The 24,984-nt window shown below is 49.5% G+C and overlaps 2 protein-coding genes across 4 annotated transcripts in view; one reads left to right on the forward strand and one right to left on the reverse strand.

Annotated features, from left to right (window-relative positions):
• Window positions 1–4,311: 4,311 nt before the first annotated feature.
• Window positions 4,312–24,984, reverse strand: part of TMEM11 (transmembrane protein 11) — a 29,526-nt gene continuing 8,853 nt past the window's right edge. Inside the window, exons 3-5 of the mRNA XM_027900282.1 lie at window positions 20,540–20,545; window positions 10,264–10,267; window positions 4,312–4,324 (exon numbers count right to left, since the gene is read on the reverse strand). The gene's annotated coding sequence lies outside the window, so the exon portion shown is untranslated. The remainder of the gene's footprint in view (window positions 4,325–10,263; window positions 10,268–20,539; window positions 20,546–24,984) is intronic.
• DHRS7B (dehydrogenase/reductase 7B) lies at window positions 15,067–23,780 on the forward strand. 3 transcript variants are annotated; one of them, XM_027900279.1, is made up of 9 exons: window positions 15,067–15,110; window positions 15,671–15,740; window positions 15,864–15,989; window positions 18,210–18,385; window positions 19,124–19,239; window positions 19,895–20,105; window positions 20,439–20,531; window positions 21,863–22,015; window positions 22,346–23,780. In XM_027900279.1, the coding sequence occupies exons 4-9, from the start codon at window positions 18,235–18,237 to the stop codon at window positions 22,549–22,551; spliced, it is 930 nt and encodes a 309-aa protein (XP_027756080.1). In that variant the 5' UTR covers window positions 15,067–15,110; window positions 15,671–15,740; window positions 15,864–15,989; window positions 18,210–18,234; the 3' UTR covers window positions 22,552–23,780. The 3 variants fall into 3 exon arrangements, with proteins under 3 accessions (XP_027756080.1, XP_027756081.1, XP_027756079.1); XM_027900280.1 differs by lacking the exon at window positions 15,864–15,989; XM_027900278.1 differs by lacking the exons at window positions 15,671–15,740; window positions 15,864–15,989 and having other exon boundaries at window positions 15,076–15,110.

Here is a 24,984-nt window from a genome sequence, read left to right on the forward strand (position 1 = left end):
GCGAGCAATGGTCCGAGCCGCTCACTCAACCCAGCCCGCCCGGCCCGGAGTGGGACAGACCAACGGGGAAGGGGCGGGAGGGGCGCCCCCTCTGCCCCGCCACCCGCGGGGGAGGGAGCGGCGGCGGGACGGAGCTCAGCGGTTGGTCGGCCCGCCTGTCAATCCGCTCTTCTCCAGCGTCTCATTGGTTGCTTTCCCTTTCTTCTCCCCCCCCCCTTCCCACGGAGCATTTCCCCCTGACGGAAAGGGGCGGGAAAGGGATGATTGACATGGCACTCGACCAACTGAGAGAAGGGGTGGGGCCTGCGTGGAGAGTATAGCGGTATTATTGGTCAGAGCGGCCGTCAGTCATGCTGCAAGCCGGGAGCGGATTGGTGGAGGCCGCGGAGGGGGCGGTCCATCCCAGCGCAGCCTGCGCTGCGGTCACATCCGCTGGTACCGCTCTCGCCGCTCCCTCCGCGGCTTCCTGAGGGGAGCGGGACCCCCGCGCTCCGGGAGAAGCTCTGCGCCACGCTCCGAGGAGCTCCCACGGCCATATATGGTCCCTCCATACCCTCCTTCGGCCCGGGGTTTCCATAGGGAAGAAACAAAAAGTGGTGTATAACCAACCGGAACTGGTGGTGTTTCGTTTTTTTTTTCCTATACAAGGAAATGGAGAGGCGGTGAAAAACGTTGGAATATGTGCATAGTTTAGAGCTCGTATGCCCCACACACACTATAGGGTTACATAATAGAGTGAGGCAAGAGGGAAGGGATGGGAGTTTTGCTGTGGTTTCTGGAGAGAGAGGCAGGAGGCTTTGCAGAGGCTTCTTAAGGGCTGTGCAACAAGAAAATAAGTGGTGAAGCACCACCACGGTATTTTATCTATCCATTTTTTAGTGAGTGCTAATTGCACTCTTTCTCAGGAGCTGTACCCTCGAAATCTTCACCTGGTGGATTTTGATTCGGTTCCCAGTTCCTGGACCCGCTGCTGCAGCTTCCAGAAATGAGAGACATCTGTGACCCTCACCTGGGGACAGACCCGCTTTCTCTTTCCTTCAGAGGTGCTGCCATTTAAAAAAATAAAAAAAAAGCAAGGAAGCTGGGAGTAAAAGAGTTTTTAATGATTTGTGTCTAACCATAATGTTTGGTGGCAAAACACCTGCGCCACGTGGGACACCTGTAATAGCACGGAATGTTCGGTCCTCCTGGCTCGTACTCCTTGTTAGCCTCTCCCTGGAATCCCTCTTCCATGCAGCCTGGGGGTTACACTGCAGCAATAAACCTGGAATTGCCCCACGGGTGGATGAAAAAAGATGCCGAGAGCCAGGAAAGGGCCTGATTATCCCGCTGCTGCTGCGTGCACGAGTTGCACCGAGTGTTTCAGAGGATTAGGAGCGAAATCTGGAGTGAGGATATGCCCTCTCTTTGATCCCGTGTAATCATTAGACCTGTTAAGTCATCCTAGTGCAGCCCACAGGTGCTGCACATCCTTCCTGTGTTAACCCATTACCCCTTGAGGTGTTTGCCCACACCACTTCCAGCCACAGGCACCTGAGTGTGGCAGCTCAGCACCACCCACCTTCATGAATTTGGCTTTCTCGTGCTGCTGGAGGCATCTCAGCTTCAAAATATGGCCCATTTCATTCACTGTTACCCAAAATAAGTTCCAAGGGTTCAGGTGCCCTGATACCTGTAGCAGGGCCAAAGTATAAATACATTGACCCCCAGGGGAACCAACCAGTTTTCAAAAGCAGCAGTCACAGAGAGCCAGCCCCTTCCTTCTTAAAGCCACCTAAACATCCCTCAGAAGAGAGGGAAGTTAAGGATTATCAGCCCAAGGTGGATAGAATGGAATGGAATGGTTAATTAATGTCCCAACAGCACCTAATATTTATTCTTTGCCATCTGAGTGTTTCCAGTTAAACAAAACCCCCAATATTGCTACAGTCTAAATCCAAGCAGAAAGTTATTCTTATTCTGCACCAACCTACTGTTACTAATCTGGGGCTTTTCTCCATGGCTACCACATCAAAACAGGAGATAAAGATAAAAGAGAGAATTTCTGCCAATGAAATTTAAAGTCCATCTCGCTAAAAAAACTAGGATAACGAGAAGACAATGCATATGCTCGGTGTCCTGCAGACTCTGAAATTTTCACGGAGATTTCTGTGCCACCCTGTCTTGCAGAGTCCCTGTGGTTACTCCACGTAGGGTGTGGTGTCTTGTGCAGAAATAACAAGAACCCTGAATTTAAACACAACTCTTTTAAGAAGCACCTACATTTTTTTTATTTTTTTTTTTAGTGTTTTCCTCTCGAGTAAATATTTCCTTTGGAAAAATTACTGATTTTTTCCTCTCTGGCCATTTCCAGAGCAACTGTCATAGCGAAATACTTTTGCTCCCTGAGGTTCCTGCTCACCACTTGAAGAGCTTCTGAGGGTGTGAGGAGCATCCTCTGAGCCACAATGAACCCCCGCATAGGACACCCATCCTGGATCACACCTGCTGAGACCCCTCTCTCACCTCCAAAAGGCGGCAATGTAGAAATTTAAAGATCAATTTTTTGGGGGCATTTCCAAGGTATGGATGTTGCTTTTCAAACTTTTAAGTTCCCCCAAGGTTTTCTTGGCACCTTATTCTCCATTAAGAGGGGTCTATTGAAGCTAAAAATTCAACTTGAGGTTCTTGTAGTAAACCTTTTTGGAACCAGTATAAAATCCTCTCTAAATTCACGTGGAAAATAATATCTCTTGAGGTTTTTTTGAAGCCAACTCCTGACTGGGGGAGCTTGAGGCAAGCTCTGGGGGAGGGCAGTGTCAATAAACCCTCTGCTTTCAGTCTTGTGGAGACACCAGGATCTTTCTTGGGAAGTATAAAAACTTCCAACTCTACAAACACTTCTTGATTTTTGCAGCCCGCACAACAAAGGTGACACAACAGCACAGAGGAGCAGCCAAAACAAAACAGGAGTGGAGAAACAGTGACAACACTTTAAGGAGTAGTAATTGTCAAATCAGGGCCTGCTTGCCACATACACACACAGGAGTTTACAAGTTTGCTGTGGTTTAATTTACTCTTGGGCATAGCTTGGGAGTGTTTCTAGAATAAAGCCTTTTGGTGCAGCGGATAGCTTGGGAAAGGGTTTGCCCCTGGGGGAAGGAAACACTTTCAATCCCTCCTGTGTCTCTTGGAGGAATTTTTAATTTTTAAAGCATTGATGATTATGCTAATTAGTGCTTACCCTCAAATGCCAGTGGAATATAAATGTTGATAGTAGCTAAAACATACTGCAAATGTGCAGCAAAGTCTTCCTCCAGAGAGTCATCTGCGTTCCATGATAGCTCAGCTGGGAAGAGCAGCGTTCTTCCCATGGAAAAGCGAAGTAACTGCCTCTTCAATCCGTGTCATCCCAAGGTGGCACTTCTAGATCCTCTGGATAGACATGAATCAACTGTTACTGTATCACTTGGGTGTGCTTGCCCCTGATATGCATTAAAATGTCCAGTTTAGCTCTCAGGTAAACAGGAACCTTTCCCTTTGATCAGGTGTGTCAGCAAAGCAGTGCAAGGACTGCACAGGTAGGTGGATTTCAGCGGATCAAACTGACTTACAACTTGCTGATCAACCCCTGACGTTTTCCCCTGGATAGCTCACTTAAATCTACTGACAATAAAATGCTCTTTGCAGATCTCCTCAGAGCAGTGCACGGAACTCCAAGGATTCGTGGCCCACAGACTGAAAAGGGTCCCAGACAAACACAATGCCCGTGCTTATTTTTCTGGAGATCATTCATCAGATTTCCCGTCAGCGCTGTCACAGGATGAAATCTTGGCCCCAGCTGAACTCAACAGGAATTTTGCCACTGACTTGAATGGAGCTAAAATGTCACTCCTGCTATTTGTCAAGTCAGTTATACCCAGACAATACTTTAACATCTGGCTTCAAGTGAACGCAGGGAACAGTTCACTCCCTCGGTCTCTGAAGACAAGGCAGGACGTTGGCCATCTCCATAAAAATGAAACATTTATTCTTGGCAAGCTGCTGTAACAGAGAGGAGATCCCTCCAGTGGCACTATCAGCCCCCAGTCCCTGTTCCTTAGCCTATAGTTATTGGCAACGGCATCAATTGATTCTCTGGCACTTTCTGGGAAGAATTTCAAAAGCACCCATCTACTGTTGCAAGTCATTCCGTTGTAAAAACTTTGTTTAGAACAGCAGATCTGGCCTCGTCTGTGGTTTCCCACAGACAAGGGGGGTTTTCACCCTGTTCATCTTCCATTTCCCAAAGCACTGGAATGTTCCTTGTCGGCTCAGGGAGTAGCCTTTCTATCCAAACCCTTCCCTGAATGTGGTGGCCAAAGGTAAAGATGAAGGATAACTGATTGAAGAAGAACAGCTGGTATGAGGTTGTTTCCCTCTCTAAAAACCCACCTGAGACAAGGCAATATTCATTTATTGCAAAATATCCAGGCGAGGTCAACAACAAGTGAGGCAGAAAAAAATAAAGCTATAGAGGTATTTGATCAGTGGTGACTTTAGAAATCTATTTAAATGGGAAAAATCATAGAATCATGGGATGGTTTGGAAGGGACATTAATGATCACCCAGTTCCAGTCCCTGCAATGGGCAGGGACACCTTCCACTGGACCAGGTTGCTCTAAGTCCTGTCCAACCTGGCCTTGAAGACTGCCAGGGATGGGGCAGTTGGTTGATGTTGGATGGAATCATTAGATGATGTCTGGAAGAACAGGGATGTACAAAGAGAGGGGCTTTTATGCATCAGGTGGACGAGGATCTGCACACTCTTGTTCCCAGCTCCCAGTACTGGTGACTTGCTGCACTGCTCACCTGTGCGAAACCAGCTTCCCTTGGTCTCATTCCCTCCCCTGGGAAGCAAAACCAAACTCAGCCTCCAGTATCTGATGAGCCTTAATTCCCAGCACTTAAATAATTAGCTTCTCAAATGTTCGAAAACAAGGCTCATTTTGTGGATTAATGAAGGGAGCCGGATTCCACTGAGCACGGCTATTATGGAGCTGCTAATGCAGCATTTGATTTCATCGCCTGCCACTGAGCACAGAGCGATCTGGGCTCCTGGGAGGGCAGGAACACAGGGACAGCGGCGCTGGAGGGTTCAGGGAAGGCAGCAGGGGAAACCCTGGCAGTACTCTGGGGGCTCGTGCAGAGGGAAGGCTGGGGTTATTTCTGCTGAGTTTCACCTGGGTTTGTGAAGATGCCACATAACCCAAAAGAAGGCTCAGGGAGGCACTAAGGGTGGTAGTTTGCATTAATCACAGGCCAGGCAAAGGCAGTTTCTGAAGGAGGGTAACAGGAATGTAACACATTCCTAAACCTGAGGCAGCCACGCAGCAGCTTCTGCCCAGGTGCTGTACCCAGAGCAAATGGCAAAGAGCTGGAAGGCTACAGGGTGTTCTTGTCCTCCCTGCTCATTTGGCTTAGGTGGTGGTAGGAAACTGGTTGCAAAAAGTCAGTCTTGCCTCATCTTGGCAGGTACAGGCATATAAACCCATCAAAACAAACTTCTTTCTTTTGTACCTCAGCACAGGACTGGCAATTTCATTTTTCCCAACTGGATGGTGAAGGGACCGAGCAAATGGCAGAGGAGACTGCAAAGGCTGCCCTGGGAGATGGAAACTGAGGCCACATTACAGGAACAACTCAGTGCTGTTAGGACTGTTCCCTTCCTCTCTCTTTATCGTTGCTTTGCTGCCTTCCCCCAGACTGTTTCACCCAGGCAGAACCAAAAGCCCACACTGACCCTCTCTGTTCTGCATCCAATGGGGGACAGAGAATAATTAGGGGATCAGGGATTTTGAGATGTAACTGCAGCCACTCAACAAAGTCATCTTTCTCAGACAACTGGAGATGAAAAGGCCTGGATGTTGATTTCCTCAGATTGTTTAACCATCAAAAAGCCCTTCAGTACGTGTCATTCTCCCCCATCCATTAGTACACCCAAATCAGTGGTCCTGCAGTTCTGGCATGGATTTGGAGCTAAATATCTCCTTACACAGAAGGTCTTCTCCAACAATACACCCTCGAGTACCTCACATCTGTCACAGCTGCAAACCAAACCAAACCACACCAAAACTTTCGACCTCTGTAAGAAAAGCCTGGAATTGTAAGGGAAGCCCTGGGTTAATCAAGAACCTCGGTGCAGACATGAAGCAGGAATTGAGAGACCAAGAAGGAAATCCATGGAATTTTGATGATTTATGCAGCAAAGTCTGTGCTTCATAGCCCAACTCTCAGAGCCAGCGACACAAGGGATGCTCAAGAACCTCGGCACCTTCCCAAATCAGGGGCAGTTTTCTACAGGTGGCCATTCAAAATTAAGCACCTTTCAAAATGCAGGGATGCTGCTTCTTACGTCAGGGCTTGCTGGGCTGCTGACTTCAGAGGAGTTACACCCCGTGTAAATTAGCTGAAGCAATCAGGAAATAATTATTACAGTGGAGAGTTAAAAGATGGTAATTAAACTGTATAAATAAATAACCAAAGTGACTAAAAAAGTCCACCCAAAGCCTACTTTTGGAGCACTATTTAATGTAAATGAATCACTTAGTGGACAATGCAACAATCATCTGTTCAGCTTCTATTCATTATCAAAAACAATACAGAAGGATTGGCAGGGAATAGCCGTGTGCCAGAGGGAGCCCTTTAGGAAATACCACAGAATCTGGACTGGCTTTTGTCTGTTCTTCTATTGTGTTCTGACAATGCTTTGCTAATGAATGTCCAACGTCATTTCAGTTGTCTTTTTCTCCCCCCCCCCCCCAAACCAAATCAGTGGTAATCTTGGCCTTCCAGGCTTGCTTGTTCCTGTTGGGAAGACTTCCACACATTATGTATCAGCTTTGCCAAGGTCCAAGAGGCTGAGGATGTGTTTTCTCAAGTCCCCTGGGAAATCCCACTGTAGGTGATGAGACAAAATCCTTGGACCTTGGGCAAAAAGCCATTAAGTTTTAAAGAAATCATCACCTATCTTTGAAACATGCAGGACTCGAGTGAGTTGTATATATGCAGTAAATTCATCTTTTGTTACTCAATTTGCATGGACAATAACCTCATTCTGAGAAATAAGCTACTTTTCCGTGGGGAGTATTCACTCCCAGCATTATCAGGGGAGTTATCTGCAGGCTAAAGGGAATCCTCATTAGGGATCTGGGGAACTAAACCTGCCAGGCAGACACCTATGCCAGTACCAACAGAGGTAAGGATATATCAAATGCTAAAATATTGTCATTATACCTCAGAATTGATGATCCACTGACACTCACATCCCTTTAAGAGGTACTGGTTTGGAATATCTCAAAGTTCAAACCTGAAGGTGTAGCAGGTACCCAGAGGGGTTCCCTTTCCTACCTGGTTCCCTGGCTCACTCCTACATTGCTGCTGCAACTTTCAGCTCCTGCAGCGTTGCTGGTTCAACTCTGTGCAGCCCTGCAGTGTGAAATCACTGAAAACAGTCTGAGTTAAATAAAGAGGGCAACAATGGTGCACATAAGAGAATAAACAGGCTTTGCTGTTGGGAAACTGCATTTGGAATGGCACACAGACTTGACTTCTCAAGGTTGTCTCTGGGGTTCTTTTATTTAGTATTAAAGAAAACCTTGGGCTCTGCAGCAAATCTCTGCAGCCAGAGATGATTTCTGTCAAATCCAGAGTATGTGGGTTTCCAGTTAACGCTATCTAAAATTTGAGATAGAAATGCACACTTCAGAAAATCTTGCTCTGAGCTCAGTCTTCCGAATAAAACAGGCAGAGATGGCATCAACCCCCCCCAGGGCTTGGGCTTGCAAAATCCCCACCAAGTTCACTGCGGGCTTGGTGAGAAATTCGGGAGTTTTACTCACAGCATGAAGTCAGAATGCCACTGGAGGTGGGACTGGAGGGCTGACAGCCCCTCCGGGGATTATTTCTGATATTACTATTTCCAGCTTCTTCCTGTCCTCCAACTGGAGATCATTACTGCTGGAACAGGGGCTGCAGGATGGGTGGCACATCTTCTCTCCTCCGTGTCACCACAGTGCTCAGAATAGCAAAGGAACCTGAAATAGTTGGTGGGTTAGATTAATACTCTGGGCTGTGAGTGGTGATGCACAGTCCAGCTGCCACCTCGGGGACAGGACTGAGACCACTGGGGCAGCAACGTCCAAAATCAGCCCACCTGGAACTGCTACAGCTCTTTGGGGGACACCATTAATATCACAACTACATCAAGACACAGCATTCTTGGTACCTCCTGCCATGCAGAGTGGTGAAAATGGGTAGTTATAACACCCTAAAACTGCATTTCTGAAAAAAAGTTGATCATTGGTCAGGGGTTGGGCAAGGAGGGAAAACTACTGAGGTTCTGATAAACAATAGTTCATTTTGCAAGATGATTGCCACCATTTGCATTAATTGACACTGTTTTGTAGCAATCTCTGTCAAAAGACAAAAGATCTCAAGATCTTCTTTTGGAAGAGAAAAAACCTCCTGACTATGTTAATGCCCAGTATATTAAAAGCATCGTTCTAATATTGGGATACACTGGGAAGAAACTGGAGTAATTACCTCCCTTTGTTTAATAAACTTTCCCTAAAAGATCTCCAAAAAATGTATTCAGTAAAACTCTGTTCCTCCCTGCTCTGGTAAAGATTTTTTTTTTTTTTTGTTAGTCCCTCGAGTAGTTGCTTAAGTCAGGTCTCACTGTAATTACACACCTCGCAGCAGTGCGGGAGACTTAATTAAGAGAGTCACTGTAGGTGTGTTGTCAGACAGACAGAACCCAGTGCTGCTGGAGGAGGCACCGGGATCCAGCTGCAGTGGGCATGCTTGGGAAGAAAATCCAAGTTTGCAGAGGATTTTGAGATCCTCCTGCAAACAGCAGCGTGGACACACCCAGCAGCCTCAATTCAAAGCCCCTCAACTCCATCGTCAGGGAGTCTGTGGTTTTAAAAAATCTCTCTGTACTCACCAGGAGACGCTCTGCCACACGGCAAGATTTCGGATTCTCTCCTCCCCTCCTCCCCAAAGTGTGACTCACCAGTTTCAAACGGTGACATTTCATTCCCAAACTATTCCGGGAGCATCTGGCTCCACAACACATGGGGATGTGGGGAGAAGGGAGGAGGGGAGGGAGAGCCAGCTCGCACAGTGAAAACCACTCATTCTCTCCCCCACACAGGTATGCTGCTTTTAAATTTCAGAACCACATAATTTGGGGACACGCTGGCGAATTCCATCGGAGGAAAACAATAAAACAAGCACATTTGGCGGGGGGGGATATCTGCACGGGCCAGTGATGCAATTCCCTGTCAGCCAGGAGGAACTGGGAGAGGAGTTTGCTGTCCAGATGGAATAGATGTGAGGAAATGCCCTGTCCCCACTTCTCACTCTCCATCCCCGCAGTTCTGGGCGAATTTCTGTGTGATGCAGACCCGGGGTTTAGTCACCACCAATATCTTACTAACGATGAACAACAGGGGGGGTGACAAATAAATCACTGCCAGCTCCCGGTCCCGAGAGGAGTTCTGTGTCACACCCGCGGCTCAGCACCACTCGCTCGTGTCCCTGCTCTGGGGGCGTCACTTCCACGAGCACGACATTCCACGCGTGAGGGGCGGGATGCTGCGGGCACGTGGAATCGCTGCCACCGGGGGCAGCGCCGGGGGCAGGAGCGAAATCCCTCCTGGCCTCAGAGCGCGAATTCCACGGGGAGGGAGGTGGGCGCGGTGGGAGTGTCGGGGTGGCTGCCTGGAGCCGGGGCACTGGGAACACCAGCCTGGCACTGGGAACACCAGCCTGGCACGGGGGAACTGGGAGCGCCAGGCTGCAGGGACAAACCTCAGCGCTGCAGGCGAGTGCCGAGGTGGGAGAGCCTCGGGGAGCCGTGGATGGGGCCCAGCTCCCGGTTATCCCTCGCGTGTGCCGGGGTGGGATGCTGGGAAGAGGCTGCCACGGCCGATGGCAGCACAGCCCTTCCCCGTGCATGTCTGCGCAGGAAATGTTTGATTACGGTTTCATTCATCTCCTCTGCTGCCGTTCTGAAAGGGGAGGCTGTTCCTGTGGACCTTGGGACCTCGTGCTGGCAGATCCAACCCTATTCCCGCTCTTCCCGTGGGGGAGCCCCACTGAAATCAGTGCTGGTTAAAGGAGGAGGAGGCTGGCTCCCTGTTCGATCCTGGCATGCAGCAGCAATGACCTTGGCTAGGTAACCATCCCCTGAATACAAAGATGGATATAAAAGCAGCAATTCCCTTTTTAAAAACCAACCAGTCTTCTGCTAAGGTAGGGAAAGGCAGTGGTTTGTTAAATAAATGCATCTGTCAGAGCTGGATTTCTTCTTTTTTTTTTCCCAGCTTCCCTAAATGCCCTTCACCAGCAGAGAGGGGGAGGGGACCTGCTCTTTGAAGCCTTTTCCTTATGGGAATAGAAAACACGGAAAGAATTCAATTCTCTGCCACAGCCCAGCACACTGATCCAGGCTTCAAACCCCAAAGCCCAGGAGCCCGGCGGGCTGGTGGGTGCCTGGAGCCTGCAGTCCCACAGATTAGCCTGGTTCGATATCCAGCATCATTAAGTGTCCCCCGTGGTGTTAAAGCACGGAAAGGAGAGGGGAAGGAATGGAGACTGGGGAAGAAAAATTAGGAAATTCTGTGCAGAAAGAACTGCGGTTATCCAAACCTTTGATCAAAGCACCATCTAGTGAAGAACAGGCTCCTTGCAGCTGGCAGCGCTCTCGGCAGCTGCACCAGCATTTGCCTTTCACCACAGGTTTGCTTCTAAAAAAACCCAAATATCACCCAAATATGCACAGCCCGCGCTGGATCAGAACCAACAAGAACATGCCCCCCAAATGGGCCCTCTGTGTAAACATTTCTGCAGTGGAAATGTGTTCCCCTCCTCCCATCACCTCCCACCGGAGAATCTCAGCCCCACTGAAACCCGTGGGGAACGAGGCACCGCAGGAAGAGAAGGATTTCCATGTTGTAGTTTGGGAGCTAAGGAAAAGAAAAGGTAAGTGAGCGGTCCAAGGTCGTGCAGGAAGCCAGAGGCAGATCCGGGAATAGAGATCAGCCACCCTGGACCCAGGGATGCCTGAACAATAGCACAGCCTCTCCCTCTGCTGTCATTTAACTCCTTCCTGACCCACCAAAACCCACGAGAGTGGTGGGCACTGCACTCCCCTGCATGTTTACAGCTCTTGGGGGCCCAGCCCACAGCCCTTGCCTGCTTTTCCCACTCCAGACCAAGGAGGGAAGGCAGCAGGGAAGGCCAGGGTTGGGTATCCTGAGAGCAGAGAAGCTGCTTGTGGGAGATATTTCTCTACAGTGGGCCTGAGCTGTCCCCTCAGCAATTAAAACAGCCACAATTAGCCTCGTTGTATGGAAATGGTACCTCAGCTTTGCCATTTCTGTGTGTGTCAAAACGCTGTTATCTCCCCTGGAGGCATTCAGCTCCTTTAAAATGGTTGTGGTGCGTGTTTGAGGCTCTTTAGCTGCAGGAGGAGAGCATATTGCTCCCTCTCCCTCTTCCCCAGCTTCTGAGCTATCCGCAAGGATTGGGGATTTGCAGCACGATCACACATCAGAAATGCAGTTCCCCTAAGTCTACACCGTTCTCATACTGAGCTTGGAAATGCTGCAGTGCAGGGTCTGGAGAAGGCAGTAATTACAAACAACTGGAGCCAAACCTTATAGAAAATAACTGAAAAAGAAGAATAATACTCAGGTGGTGGAAAAAACCCAGCGAGTGAACCGCAATGAACCAAAGCTACAGCAAAACTCTCCCAGAGAGCAGAGCTGAGAGAAACATCACCAAGTGTCCAGAGGGAGTTCTCTGAAAGGAGTTTGACATCCTTGGGTCAGAGCCCAGTTCCAAACCAGAACTGCAGTGGGGGCAAAAATCAAGATCATCTTCTTGGGCCCACTGTGTGGAAGGGACACGGAGAACTATCTGCAAAAAGAAGCCCTTATTTCTCTGTTTTCCATCATAGCTCTCTGGGTTTTTTTCCCCCTACCACCCTGGCCTGTTTTCATTCACTCCTACAGACCCAATCTGTGGGAGCAGAGAGGGAAGGAGGAGAACCTGCACCCTCACATCAGAAGCTGAGACAAGAAAAATCTTTAATCACGCCACAGCCCTTTGAACATTTATATTTTCCAGCCAAAGGCACTGTGAAATCAGGGAGCTTTCAGTTCAAACTAGTTCAAGGATGTTTTCCCCAGGGAAGGTTTTTGTTACCCCGTGGGGATTTCTGCCCAGATCTTTGCTCTTAGGGTAAGTAACCAAAGCTTTTCTTACAGAGAGGAGCTACATCTTACACTCCTTGGAAAAAAAAAGGGGACAAATAAGCGCCCAGAAGAACTAGGGCACAAAATTGCTGCCCTAGAGACTGAGGTGAAAAGGCTGCAGATCTGCACTCGGTGATGACTGCAGTAAAGCAGATGTCACCAAACACAAGTGCAAATAGTTCCTGGAGTTTGGAGAATTTTTTTTTTTCCTCCCCCTTCAAAAAAGAGCTCCTGCACTTCCAAGAGAGCAGCAGGATGTTTGTGAAGGAAGTGTTAACATGCTAAAAGGATTCCAGCCCTTTTGCAGTTGTGGCCTGACACAGTGAGGAAGAAAAGAGGGGAGATTTGAGTGCTAATAAAAACAACAGGCGTGGGTTTAGATTATACCAACATTTACCAGTTGGGGCTTGTACGGCCTCCAAAACCAGCCCTAGATTTGGGATGGATTCCCCACTAATGCTTCTGAGAACAAAGACGTGCTGACATATGTAAGTCACCTAACCACCATCCAGTGTGTGTGATGTGTCAGCCAGCAGGTTTAAATCAGAGGTGAATTTGTTGCTAATTACAGTAGACTAACCCAGGAAAATGGAACCCCAATCAAAGCAACAAAGCCAAGCTTTATTTCAATGAATTTCCCTCTCCAATTGCAGCTCCAGCCTGACCCTTTTTTTTGTATGACTCACTGGGCACTTGGTTTCAATCAGCTTTGCCAGCACCTGCCAGTCTGGTGACAGACCACTCCCTGTTAAAATAAGTGTCTGGCAGATACCAGGCGAGCGACCACAGGAGCTTGGGCACAGCTCCAAGGGAACTGCCATCCTGGGCATTGGGGTACAGCTCGTCCTGCCCCACTTGGGTGGGAAAGATGCTCTGAAATGGCTTTTTCCACCTCCAGATTCTCAGAAGACTGAACTGACTACAGCTCCCTGCAAGGCTGCCATGACATCAGCTACCTTTATCTGGGTTCTGTTTTTCAATTTAATTTCTGCAAATAAAATTATTGATTTCATTTCACGTCGGTCCTGAAGTCAAAAAAGTGCATTACCACCATTCTTTTCAGAATGTGATTTTTTAAGGAAGATTTTGAATTCTTTTCTCCTTTTCCCTCAGGTATTGATCCCTTGCTAATGACAAAATTATGCCAAAGCTGTGAATTCATTTCAGTATTTTTCTCATTAGAAGAGAGGAGCAGAACAAAGTTATCACAAAAACCTATGACAGAACTGTCTTTCAAAGATCTGCCATGAAAAGCTGCCCTTTATCTTTAGGGAAAGGCATCTGGGATTAACTGCCCTTGTCTCCGGAAAACAGTATTTCTGAACCTGTAAAAGTGCCTTCTGCTCACACACACTGTACGAGGTGGGAAAGCTCCCTGTGCTGGGATGAAGCCACGTGCTTTTTCCTTCCTCAGCCCTTACACATTTGGACTTTGGGCTTTTGGGATCACGGGGCCCTCAGGTTTGTGCTACAGCCTGGCAATGTTATTGTCCCTTATCAGTGCCAGCTCCTGGCAGAGGAGATTTAAAGCTGCAGAATGTGCAGCACAGCCAGGCCCCCATTCCTGCCCAAAGCTCTTGGAAAAAAAGGGAGAATTCAGATTTCCCTGAGCACAGCTTTGAAAGGGGCTCTGCAGAAACGCCTCTTTCTCTCCTCCTCCAGGAACTCACCCCATCCTTCCTCACAGCCACACGTGCCACACAGTCCTGTCCTGTGCCAGCACCGCTGGGCAGGGCTCTCAGAAACCTGGTGGGGTTTTGGGGTGTCCTGTGCAGGGCCAGGGGTTGGACTCGATGATCCCTGTGGGCCCCTCCTGACTCAGGACGTTCTGTGGTGTTTCTGCACCTCAACCTTCATGTGGAGGTATCAGAGGACGGAGTTTAGGTGGGGGTAATCAGCAATGGGCATGTGAAATGTCCCTGCTGCAGATGGGAATTCTTTCAGGCTCATCAGGACACCCAGTCTGGGAGTTCAGATTAATTACAGGGACCCCCCAAAACCGAGCCAGAGGCACAGCCCGCCCAGCTCAGCTGTTCTGGAACAGCCAAATCTCCCTGTCTGGAATTTGATGGTAAAAAAATATCATGAGGTGTTGGGTGAAGCTGAGCTGAACCCACCCTCCTGTTTGTCCCCTTCCATCCATCCCTGGGCATTCCAGCCCCAGGAACAGCATCCCTCAGCACAGCCCATGGATAGCTCGGCCAGAGGATGGAGGAGACACGGGATAGAGGGACACAGAGCTCCTGGAGTGGGTCCAGCAGAGGCTGCAGAGATGCTGAAGGGACTGGAGCACCTCTGTGACGAGGAAAGGCTGAGGGAGCTGGGGCTGCTCAGCCCCAAGAGGAGACGCTGAGAGGGGACCCCATCACTCTCTGCAGTGTCAGAGGATGGACCAGGCTCTGCTCGGGGTTGCCCAGCAACAGGACAAGAGGAAATGAGAAGAACTGATGTCCAGGGAGTTACATCTGGACACGAGGAAGAACTTTGCACTGGAACAGAGACCAGAGAGGGTGCAGTCTCCCTCACGGGGGATATTCCAGAGCCGTCTGGACACCATCCCGTGCCACGTGCTCTGCCATGACCCTTCTTGAGCAGTGAGGATGGACCAGACGACCCACTGCGGACCCTCCCAACCTCACCCACCTTGGGATTGCGGGATCCTCCACAGGCAGAGGGGGAACGCCGGGGGGTGGGGTGGGGAGGAGGGCGGAACCCCCGTGCGGCAGCGCCGGTTCCCGCCCGGGCGGCAGAGCGGGCGGACCGGTGAGGGCAGGACCCTCCTGAGGGCACTTCCGGCGTGGCCATGGTGACGGCGGCCCAGGCCAGGTGGGGACGCGGGGGGGACAGGAGGGGACGGGGAGGGAAAAGAGGGGACAGGATGGGATCGGGAGGCACTCGGTAGCGGCCCCGTGAGGGGTGGGAGTCTGGGAAATGCGGGAGAGGTCGGGAGAACGCGGCGGCCCTGGCTCCTCCGCTCCTCCGGTACAGAGTTCATCGCTGTTACCGCCATTAAAGACATAATTGTAGATGATTATGCGTTATCAATATATGTGGGAGATACTCAGCCAGCTCTCTTGTTCTCAATTTGTTTGGTTGGTTGGTTGGTTTTTTTGGCGATTCGTTGTTTGGTAAATGTTTGCTAAAATAGTTTCTTTGGCAAAAAACCAATTTTTTTTTTTAAATTTTCTAATCGTGCCACTTTTGTTTCCATCCCAAACACCAATCGAGAATTTCCGAGGGCCTCAGCTCCCTCCCAGGGGAGATTGCTGGCTCGACACCCATTCAGAGTGTGCATCAGTGTATGCCCTGAAATTAATTACAGTAATAGAGAATTACAGCTGATTTACAAATTGCCTTTTATTTTATTTTATTTTTTCCCCATCTAGAGCATGGAAAGACCAGCACTGATCCTTATGGATGCCCTGATTTGGTACTAGGAACAATCAGAGGGTCGCTGTCACTTTGGTCCCATTTTGAGCTCACTTTGCCTTTTCAATCTGGGGGTTAAATTTAAATTTCTCCTCCCTCCCCTCCTCCCTTGGAAAGGTCACAGCCCGTATTCCCGAGGTTTGTTTTCAGAGGCAGCTCTTGGCTGAGCTGGCATTGGACACAGCACATTTTATTGGATCTCTGCCACTTCCAAATTTAAGTGGGACCGGAGGGAGACACCAGCCCAGAGCCACTGCAAGTGAGCTCTTTCCCAAGGTAGGACACGGTGCTTTCTGCAGACTAAAGCCACTAATCAAGCCTAGAGCTGCTGTGCTTCTCCCTTAGGAAAACCAGATTTCCCCTCCTCTTTCCTTTTATCCCCCTGGATTTGGGAATGAAGCCCCCTCAGTTGCTGCCCCTCGTCCCATAAAGGACAACGGGAGTCTGGGAGGCTGAAGCTACAAAAAAAGGTGTTTTTTGGGGGAGCTCCCCAGGGGTTTGGTTTCTTTTAGGACTTGATCTCATCTTCGCTGCCTTTAGTGAACCCCTTGAGCTTATTAACTACTCCTTGTTCCTTCAGAAATCACTGTCCTGGCTTTCATAGGATAACATCCCATTTTTTGTTTTAAAGGGAAAGTTTTGGGTTTGTTTTTGTTTGGGGTTTTTTTTTGTTAATTGGATGATTTTGATTTATTTTATGGGAAGCCTTCAGAAAGTTCCCAGTCACCTGTATTTGCTCCCATTATCAGTTTTCTTATTTCTATTTTCTAATAACCTGCATGTTCCAATCCTGCCTTCTGGGATGGAGAACTGGGAATCACAGGGCTTGATTTGAACCTGTTCATGAGCAGTGGCTTCTCTCCTGCTGAAAACTTGGGTGTCATAAACATTACCTGTTGATAACAGGGTTTTTTTTTTTTTCAGCGTGAACTCCCTCCCATCTCCTGGTGTGGTTTGATGAGGAAAGGTGTCAGGAAAAGCCCCCCCTTTCCCAGTTACCTTTTCACCTGCATTTCACTGAAATCAGAAGCAATTTGGTCAGGGCCAGATTTTTGCTGAAGTGCCTCCCCTTCAGCCTGTGCTCAGGAAGTGCCACTGCACTTGCCAGCTCCCACTCTGGGAATAATGGAAGGGCCTGAATGGGGGCTGGAGATTTTTGGTTCCAGGATGATTTTTGGTTCCAGGATGTGCTGTCAGCCCAGTGTCAGCACAGCACCTGCTGGCCCTGCCCACATCTCATCCTCTGAATCTCAGGAGATCTCTGAGAAGCTACAAAAAGGCAGCTGCTTTCAGTGACCAGCTGAACCTTCTGATCCAGCCTGAAGAGGCCACTGGGGTTATATTATTGTGTTTCCAGCTGCACCTCCAGAAATATTTGCTTTATTCAGTTCACTGTTGTTTCAGTAAGTTAGTCCGTTCACTAACAGATACTTGAGGGATTCTCTCCAGGCCCCTGATGGACATCTGGAAAGCCTGATATTTTCCACATTAGCCCTGTTCCATGGCATGTAGAGCCTCTGCCATCCCCTCAGCTCCACACAAGCTCAGTGGCACTAAATTCTGGCTTAGCATTGCAGTTCCCTCTTGTTTTCTGCTTCTTGTGCCTTTGGTTTGAAGTAGCACAAGTTTTGTGCCCAGAACATTCCAGTATCTTCCCAGTAAAGATCTGTCTTGCAGTTTGAACTGCAAGAGTTCAAAGTCTTGTCTGCACAAGGACGAGGAAGGGAAGATACACTGAGATTTGGGTTTGGCTTTATGAGTGACCCAGAAGTGGCACAGATGCCAGGAAGGGGTTGTCATTGACTTCACCCTGACATCAAGCCTTAATAAAAATTTGGGGAAATCAGTGGCCTTTTCACAGCAGGAGTCTCACTTGCCCTTTGGCCTTGTAACACAAACTACTCCCTTGAAGGAATGGCTTAGCAAGGAAATCAGGGCTATGCCTTGGTATCAGAATCCAATTCCAGGATGAGATTTCGGTGTGTTAAGCAAATAACTTGCTCGGAGAGAAAACCTGGAGCCTCCAGAATACAGACTGGCTTATATCCATCTGGGATAATGCACAGTAACTGATCTCTGGCTTGTAGGTACTGTGGTACTGGCTGTCCTAGAGAAATCTGAGAGGTTTTACTGCAATCAGAAGAACGTGGGGACATATCCCAGCCCTGGGGAACTTTCACTCTAAGCACAGTTTGTACAAGAGGGTGAATTTGGAGCAAAACATGGGAACAGCATCTCTGAACCCAAGTTGTTACGTGACAGCTGACAGGATCCAATGCCAAGCGTCCTGCTGGGATGTCCAGATTAGCATTTAAAGGCTTAAAATTGGGTACTGATGTGAACTTTCCAAAGTCTAAATGAAGGGACGAGGAGATCTGCTGATGATACCTCTGTATGGCATTAGTTTTTTGTTGGTCCAAGGTCCCCCTGTTTTCCAGCCTCTGCTAATTTTCTTCACAGCACAATGATCTGTCTCCTTTCCTCCTGTGGCTGTAGGAAAACTGTTCAGAGAGGAAGATTCATGGATTTCACAAGCACAGTCATCATCCCGCTGCTTTTCGGCAGCCTGGGGATCTTCGGGCTTTTCCGGTTCCTGCAGTGGATGCGGATGAGGGCGTACCTGCAGGAAGCTGTGGTGGTGATCACAGGGGCCACCTCTGGCCTGGGAAAAGGTATGGACCCAAAGGACAGGGCAGGATGGGCAGAGGGTTGGGGAAGGGGCAGCTGTTGGGATAAAGCAGTGATGAGCAGGGAGTTCCTTTGCTCTGAGTTCTGAGAGGCATGGCTTGCGCTCCCACGTCAGTCATAGCTACAGCCAGTTCAGATTTGGATGCAAGAAAGTCTGGTTTGTTAAGGAAAATTTTTAATCATCCTGTATAAACTGGAGCTCATCAAAGCAAGGAATGAGATACGCTGTTCTTGTGCTGTCAGGGGTCTTTTCCCTAAATCCTGAAAAAGCCAGAAGCCAAATTGTTTCTTTAAAACTTCCCCAAACTGGTGTTCTGCACTCATGTTGCAGTCCCAGCTACCTTGCCAAACTGTCCACTCCCCACTGTGTTAGATGACACACACGGGGTAACTGTGGTCCCTCTTGAGGAGGGCATAAAGTCAAAAATGAAGAGGCACAGGCAAATCCAACCAGCTGATGGGGAGGGCGTGTAAGCAGCACAAAACTGCACAACCAGCACAGTTAACTGTGAGCACAGCAGCTGCCTCACCACTGTCATGTGTCTGTCACACTCACATGGCTGTGACCTGGCTGTAAATCAGCCTGACCATTACTCAGGAGCCGTGGAGCCACCTCAGACCCCTGCCAGCCAACAGGAGTTTCAGTTGCCACCAGGTCTGATGTGGATCTGCTGTTTGTTCTTCAAGCGCTTACTTTCCTCCCTTCCTTGCTTCCTCCAAAGAATGTGCCAAAGCTTTCCACGCAGCTGGCTCCAAGGTGGTGCTGTGTGGCAGGGACAGTGAGAAGCTCAAGGAGCTGGTGCAGCAGCTTTCTGCTGTGAAGAATCACCGGAAGAAGGTGAGTGTGGGAGGAGGGCGCTTCTGTGGGGTCGGGATTTCTGCTCGTGGGGTTAACAGAGGTTACAGGACTGCCTGTGGCTCGTTCTGTTGAGCAATGGAAAAATGCAGCTCTCTGCTTAGGGATAGGTGTTGATACAGGAGTACATTGAGCTGGCATGTCATTTCTTGTAAAAACCCTACCAGAATAAGGCATCTGAAAGACTCCTTGGCTAGAAATGGAAGGGAAAGCGTGGGAGTGCAATGCCCAGGCTCCTTGCTCCTGTATGTCACACACTGAATCTGCAAAAGTGACTTTTCATCTGTTGGCTTTTACTTTTCATGCCTACTTCTGCTGACAGTGGCAAAAAAAGGTATTGCTGGCTTCTGTAGGAAACACATGGGCTAAGTTTTGACTTTCTCAGGTGCTTTGTCCTTAATAAGACAGCAGGAAACTTCAGTACTTGAGGAAGCTCTCCCTTGCCCCTTTCCTGGGCTCGGGTATAAGGAACATGCTGCAGGAGCAGACGAGAGCACAACCTGCTTCTCTCACGTATTCCTGCCATAGGGTCTGGGTGGCCCTGCTCCTGTGCTTCCAGAGCTGGGAAATCCCATCCTGAGTGCAAACAACCAGCACAGCCTGGCCTGGTGTTTTGCTAACTCTTACTCATTCGCAGACACACAAACCCCACGCTGTGGTGTTTGACCTCTCGGACACCAAAGCTGTGCTCAACGGTGCTGAGGAGATCCTGAAGCACTTGGGGCACGTGGACATCCTGATCAACAACGCAGGCATCAGCTTCCGAGGCACCATTGTGGACACGGGACTGGATGTGGATAAGAAAGTGATGGAAACGAATTATTTCGGACCCGTAGCCCTCACCAAAGGTACGTGTGATCCATGTGGATTTGGCTGAGGCCCCTGCACAGCTGAGCACAGCTTAACCTGGGTTTGTGACTGTGCCTGGTGCAGTGCAGCAGGAGAGGGGTGGGTGGAAGGTTTTGGGTTGTGGACAGGCCTAAGGAGGTGCTTGGGCAGGACTGTGTGGGAAGTGCCTGATTAGAGATGATTCCTTGTTCTGTCTCCTGACTCTGGGCTGGCAGGAATTTGGGAAGGGATCCAATTCACTTCAGCATCTCTAAACACTCTGAAAGCTTTGATTCTCGACGGCAGCAATGGCAGGACTGTTGTCTGAATGAGTCTTTTCTGTCCTTTGCTAGCACTTCTCCCCTCCATGATCAAGAGGAGACAAGGCCACATTGTGGCCATCAGCAGCGTTCAAGGCAAAATAAGCATTCCTTTCAGATCTGCATGTAAGTACCTCCACAGAAGATGGGAAAGACATATTTGGGGCACCAGGCTGAATAAATACTTGGCTCCTGCTTCCACATTTAGCTCTCCATGGAGCTGGCTGCATGCAGGGAAGGCAGAGCTGTGCATCACCCTCAGTGTGGTCACAAATCACTGAGAAAAGATGAGGAAGGCACTCTCAAATACAAAACCTGAGTCCTGTTGTTCAGGGATGGAGAAGGACAATATGTTTTCACTGCCCTGAAAACACCTTGATAATCCTATTTTAGCACTTGAGAGTCCCTATAAATCCATAATTGCATTTTAGCCTTGCTGTTTGCTTGGTTAATCTGCAGTAAGAAAGTAGAACCCTTTTGTTTCAATAATTTATGAAGTGCCATAGCAAAACCAATGCCAAAATAAAAGCCTAAACAGTCATCTTGATCCAGCAAATTGTTCATGTTGAATCAGCTACAACAAGAAAGAGATTACTGGAAAAACCCTTTTAAAAGGTGGATGAACCGAGAGTGGAGTGTTTAGCACACAAGCACCTGCAAATCACTGAAAATAAACACCGAAAGGACAGTGGTGGTGGCATAAGATGGGTCAGGCACAATGCTGAGCGGAGGAAAGCCTGGAATGTCTGAGCCATGGGGTCTTGCAGGTGATGTGGGTGCAATTGCTCCAGGAATTGTGCTCTGAAGAGCTCTCAGAGCCCTTGCCTGGGTCCTCACAGGGCGTGCAGCCCATGCTGAGCTCGTGCTGCCAGGGTCAGCCCTGCAGCCATGGTGAGGTGGTGGCAGTGACCATGGATATGGGAAGGGAGCAAGGAAACGGAGTCACTCAGCCATTTAACAGGGGAAATCCTGCCCCAGGCCATGCTTCCCTGCTCCTGCCTGCTTGTGAGATCTGGTTTTGACTTGTGTGCAGCTCTGAACCTGCTCTACAAGTCCCCAGTGCTCAGCACCGTGCAGGGACTGCCAGCCCTGCCCTCCCCACACACAGCCTGTGTGACCAACACTTCCCAAGCCAGGCTTTGGGTCTCCTTTATCAGGACTGGGAGGCAGCCTGGGCTCACTCTGGAGTACTCTGCCAGGGCTGTGATAGTAAGCTCAGGATCCCAGCCAGTTTCCAACTTGAGTTTACATTTTGCCTTCCTAAATTGTCTCTCAGTCCCACTACCTGTTGCTGCCATTCACTAAACAAAAACAAAACGTAGAAGCAGGAGAACAGCTGCTGGGTTCTTGCTGAGAAGTGGCTGCACTGCAGTGTTAAAAAGCCATTTGGGCAGTGAATATTCCTTCAGCCCTGCTCCTCCTCCTCCTTGGTGCACAGCCCTTTCCCTGTTTTTCAGATGCTGCCTCTAAGCACGCTACCCAGGCCTTCTTTGACTGCCTGCGAGCAGAGGTGGAGCAGTATGACATCGATGTGACGGTTGTGAGCCCCGGATACATCCAGACAAACCTCTCTCTCAACGCTATCACGGCAGATGGATCTCGCTACGGAGGTGAGACACGATTTGGTGCCCCCGTTTCTAAAGCATCTCCACCCCAGCAGGTTGCTACGAGGTGTGCTTGCCTCTGGTGGGGACACAGGTTAGTTCTGAAGGATCAGAAAACCACTTGGGATGCAGGGTAGGAACAGTAACCTCCAAAACTGAACCCTCCTAGACAGCAATTACAGGCCCAACCATGAGATACGCCCACCTGTGCTCTCCTACACAGCTGGAGTAAAAGCCAATACAAGCAGCCATGTTGAGTTAGAGCATTCCTAGGAAAGGTTCCTCGGTGTGGGTTTACCTGCTGACACTGCTGTTCACTGGGCTTTCCCTTGGCAGTTATGGACAAGACCACGGCCCAGGGACAGACGGCGGCCGAGGTGGCTCAGGTGGTTCTCAATGCAGTGGGACAGAGGAAGAAGGAAGTGCTTGTGGCTGGCCTGACCCCCTTCCTGGCTGTCTACCTGAGGAACCTCTGCCCCAGGGTCTTCTTCACCTTAATGGCATCTAGAGCAAAAAAGGAGAGAAAAGCAAAGGACTCTTAGAGCTCAGCTTGCCTGAGCAGTACCTGCAGGGACGGGCTGAGCCCCTGCAGTTGGCTGGGACATCACTGGCGGTGCTCCTGCAGGAAAAACCTTTCTCAAAATACTGAAGTTTACTATTGCATGGAGAGTGGGAAATGTTTTCCCACACACTGGTGGAAGACAGTACCTAAACCTCCCCTGGAGAAGGAGGAGTGCTCGGACAGCTGGGGGAGAGCTGAGGCTGCAGGGGAAGGTGACTGAAGGGAACACTCTGCAGCTGGGGAGGCCCCTGTGCTGGGACACAGCACCTCACCTCACTCCAGGCATGCTCAGATCTGCTGGGCTGCTACAAATAAACCCCACCTGTTTTGCCTTCACACAAGCAGATCTTGGCTCTCGCCATGCCGTGGCCCCTGTGAAATACAGCCCTCAGCTCTCGTGATCAGTGTCTCCTTCCCACTCCCTCCAATCCGATCCAGAACACGCTGCTTGAAGTGGGAAACTGCACAGAGCTTCTGCTCGTTAACGTGCCAGGTCATCTGATCTGTTAAGCTCAAGTCCAGTGCCACTTCTAAAGAAGTGACTGATGTACAGTTGAAGTGTATTTGGCCATCATTTTACCTGTTTGAACCGTGTCTTACTGATGTGCAGGGACATTTAACTCTGCACTGGCAGCACAGTATGAACCCCAAGCACCAGAGAACACTGGAAAGCGCTGCCCAGGTAGAACAGCACAGCAAGACACAGCAAGGTGACAGCAGCACACCTGGCCCACCTGCAGGCCTGGAGGGCAGGTGTGATCCCGTGGATGCCAGGCCCTGTCTCCTGGATGCAGAGGAGAACCTGTGTGTGTAGGATGCCCAGTCTAGCAGACAGACCCTTAGTTCTCATTGCCTCAGAGCAATCACAGAGGCTCATTAGGATCACATCCAGCGGGGAATGATACCTGCCTGTTCACACATCACAGGCTTCAGGAAGTGCCATATTCCATTCCTGGCCTGTTCTCCTCATGTGAGAGGTACCAGCACTAGGAAAAAGGAATTGCTGCACAGAGAGTTCAGTAAGGACAGAAATAATCTTTTTTTTTTTTTTTTTTAACTTGTAATTAAAATAAAGCCTACTAGTAGGAAAACCAAGGTCCAGACCCCTGTTGCCACCTCCATGCACTTGCCACCATTTTCCATGTCCTGCCTCGTATGTCCTGACTGTGGGTGCTCATGTGATGACAAATAAATTACATTGCTATGAAACGAATCCTTTGGTCTACTCCAGCTCCTCACAGGAGGTAACCTTAGAGGAAGGGAAAGCAGGAAGGGCTTGGTTTTTTCTTTCCTTATATCCCTCACAAAAAAAGTGTCAGGACCACAGAGGTTTGGTGAAGAAAAGGAACTAAAGAGAGAGAATTATTCTGCATTGAGTAAAAAAGAGCAGGAATGTATTTGGTGTGGCCAGCACAGGGTATTTCAGGGCCTTTTGCAGCAATAAGTAATAGTAGCTATGGCAGATGTGTCACCAGGTTCAAATCCATCCAGTAGACAGGACTTTGGAAACACGTCAGGACGGAAGGGCAGCCTGCCCAGCCTGGCCTAACCACAGAGAGACGAAGTAGTTGCATTTCTTCCCCTCCTCTCTGCCAAGGCAACTGTACATTGTTGCTATAAATAGACGCTCTGGATCCCAGCTTCTTTTAACCTTGGAGGGAGAGAGCTCAGCCACTGTACAAAGGGCTGTTGCCTCCCAGAAAGCTCTCCCTGCCACTGGAGTTTCCTCCACCCCACTGAGGTTCAGCTGCCTGTGCAGGTGGTGAAGGCTGAGAGCTCCCAGCAATCCCAGCCTGCCCAGCACACCCGGACGGGCTGCGTGTCCTGCTCACACAAAAGCTGCCTCAGCAGAAAAGCACAACTGCAGACACTGCAGGCGAGGCCAGGGGGAGTTCTTGGTGCCTGCTGTGGAAATTTGGAGAGAGAGACAGACAGAACAACTCAAGTCTGGTGTCTGACCTTGTGAGAGGCCCTGCCAAGGTCGGTGTTTCAGCCGCGGGGGTCAGGCTGCAGCCACCGCTGGAGCGGGGAGCCCACCTGTGCACAGGCAGCTTTCACTGCAGGCTTTGCTCTTGTATCCCAATCCCAACACCTGAAGCTGTGCCAAGCTGGCCCTGCCAACGCCAGCCACGCCCATTTTCCATCTGGTAGGAGGAGATTACGGGCAGCCAGTCCTTATCTCTTAAAAGTCACGGGCAGATCTTGCAAAACAGTAAATACTTCCCAAGCTAAGAACAAGATTTTCAGTTTAGAGCTAAAAGATGCATTAATGCACAAGACTGAATTCTAAAGTTTCAGTTAGAAGATGCAGTCACCTGGATGCCTTGCAAGCAGGAGCAGGCAGCTCCAGAAGGATGTGCTCCAGGCAAGAGCAGTGGAAATGCATCCACGTCAACAAGAACTGAGCAGAAAC

Source organism: Empidonax traillii, unplaced genomic scaffold, assembly GCF_003031625.1.
Source record: "Empidonax traillii isolate 1590-97213 ecotype Southwest subspecies unplaced genomic scaffold, ASM303162v1 scaffold717:size860381, whole genome shotgun sequence".
Classification (NCBI taxonomy): Eukaryota; Metazoa; Chordata; class Aves; order Passeriformes; family Tyrannidae; genus Empidonax; species Empidonax traillii.

Bases quoted from the DNA above. Each gene is read 5' to 3' on its own strand.
- DHRS7B (XM_027900278.1), top strand. From the start codon at position 15,088: ATGGTGACGGCGGCCCAGGCCAG. The intron at 18,386-19,123 runs GTATGGACCCAA...CTTCCTCCAAAG, and splicing joins CACCTCTGGCCTGGGAAAAG to AATGTGCCAAAGCTTTCCAC. The intron at 19,240-19,894 runs GTGAGTGTGGGA...ACTCATTCGCAG, and splicing joins TGAAGAATCACCGGAAGAAG to ACACACAAACCCCACGCTGT.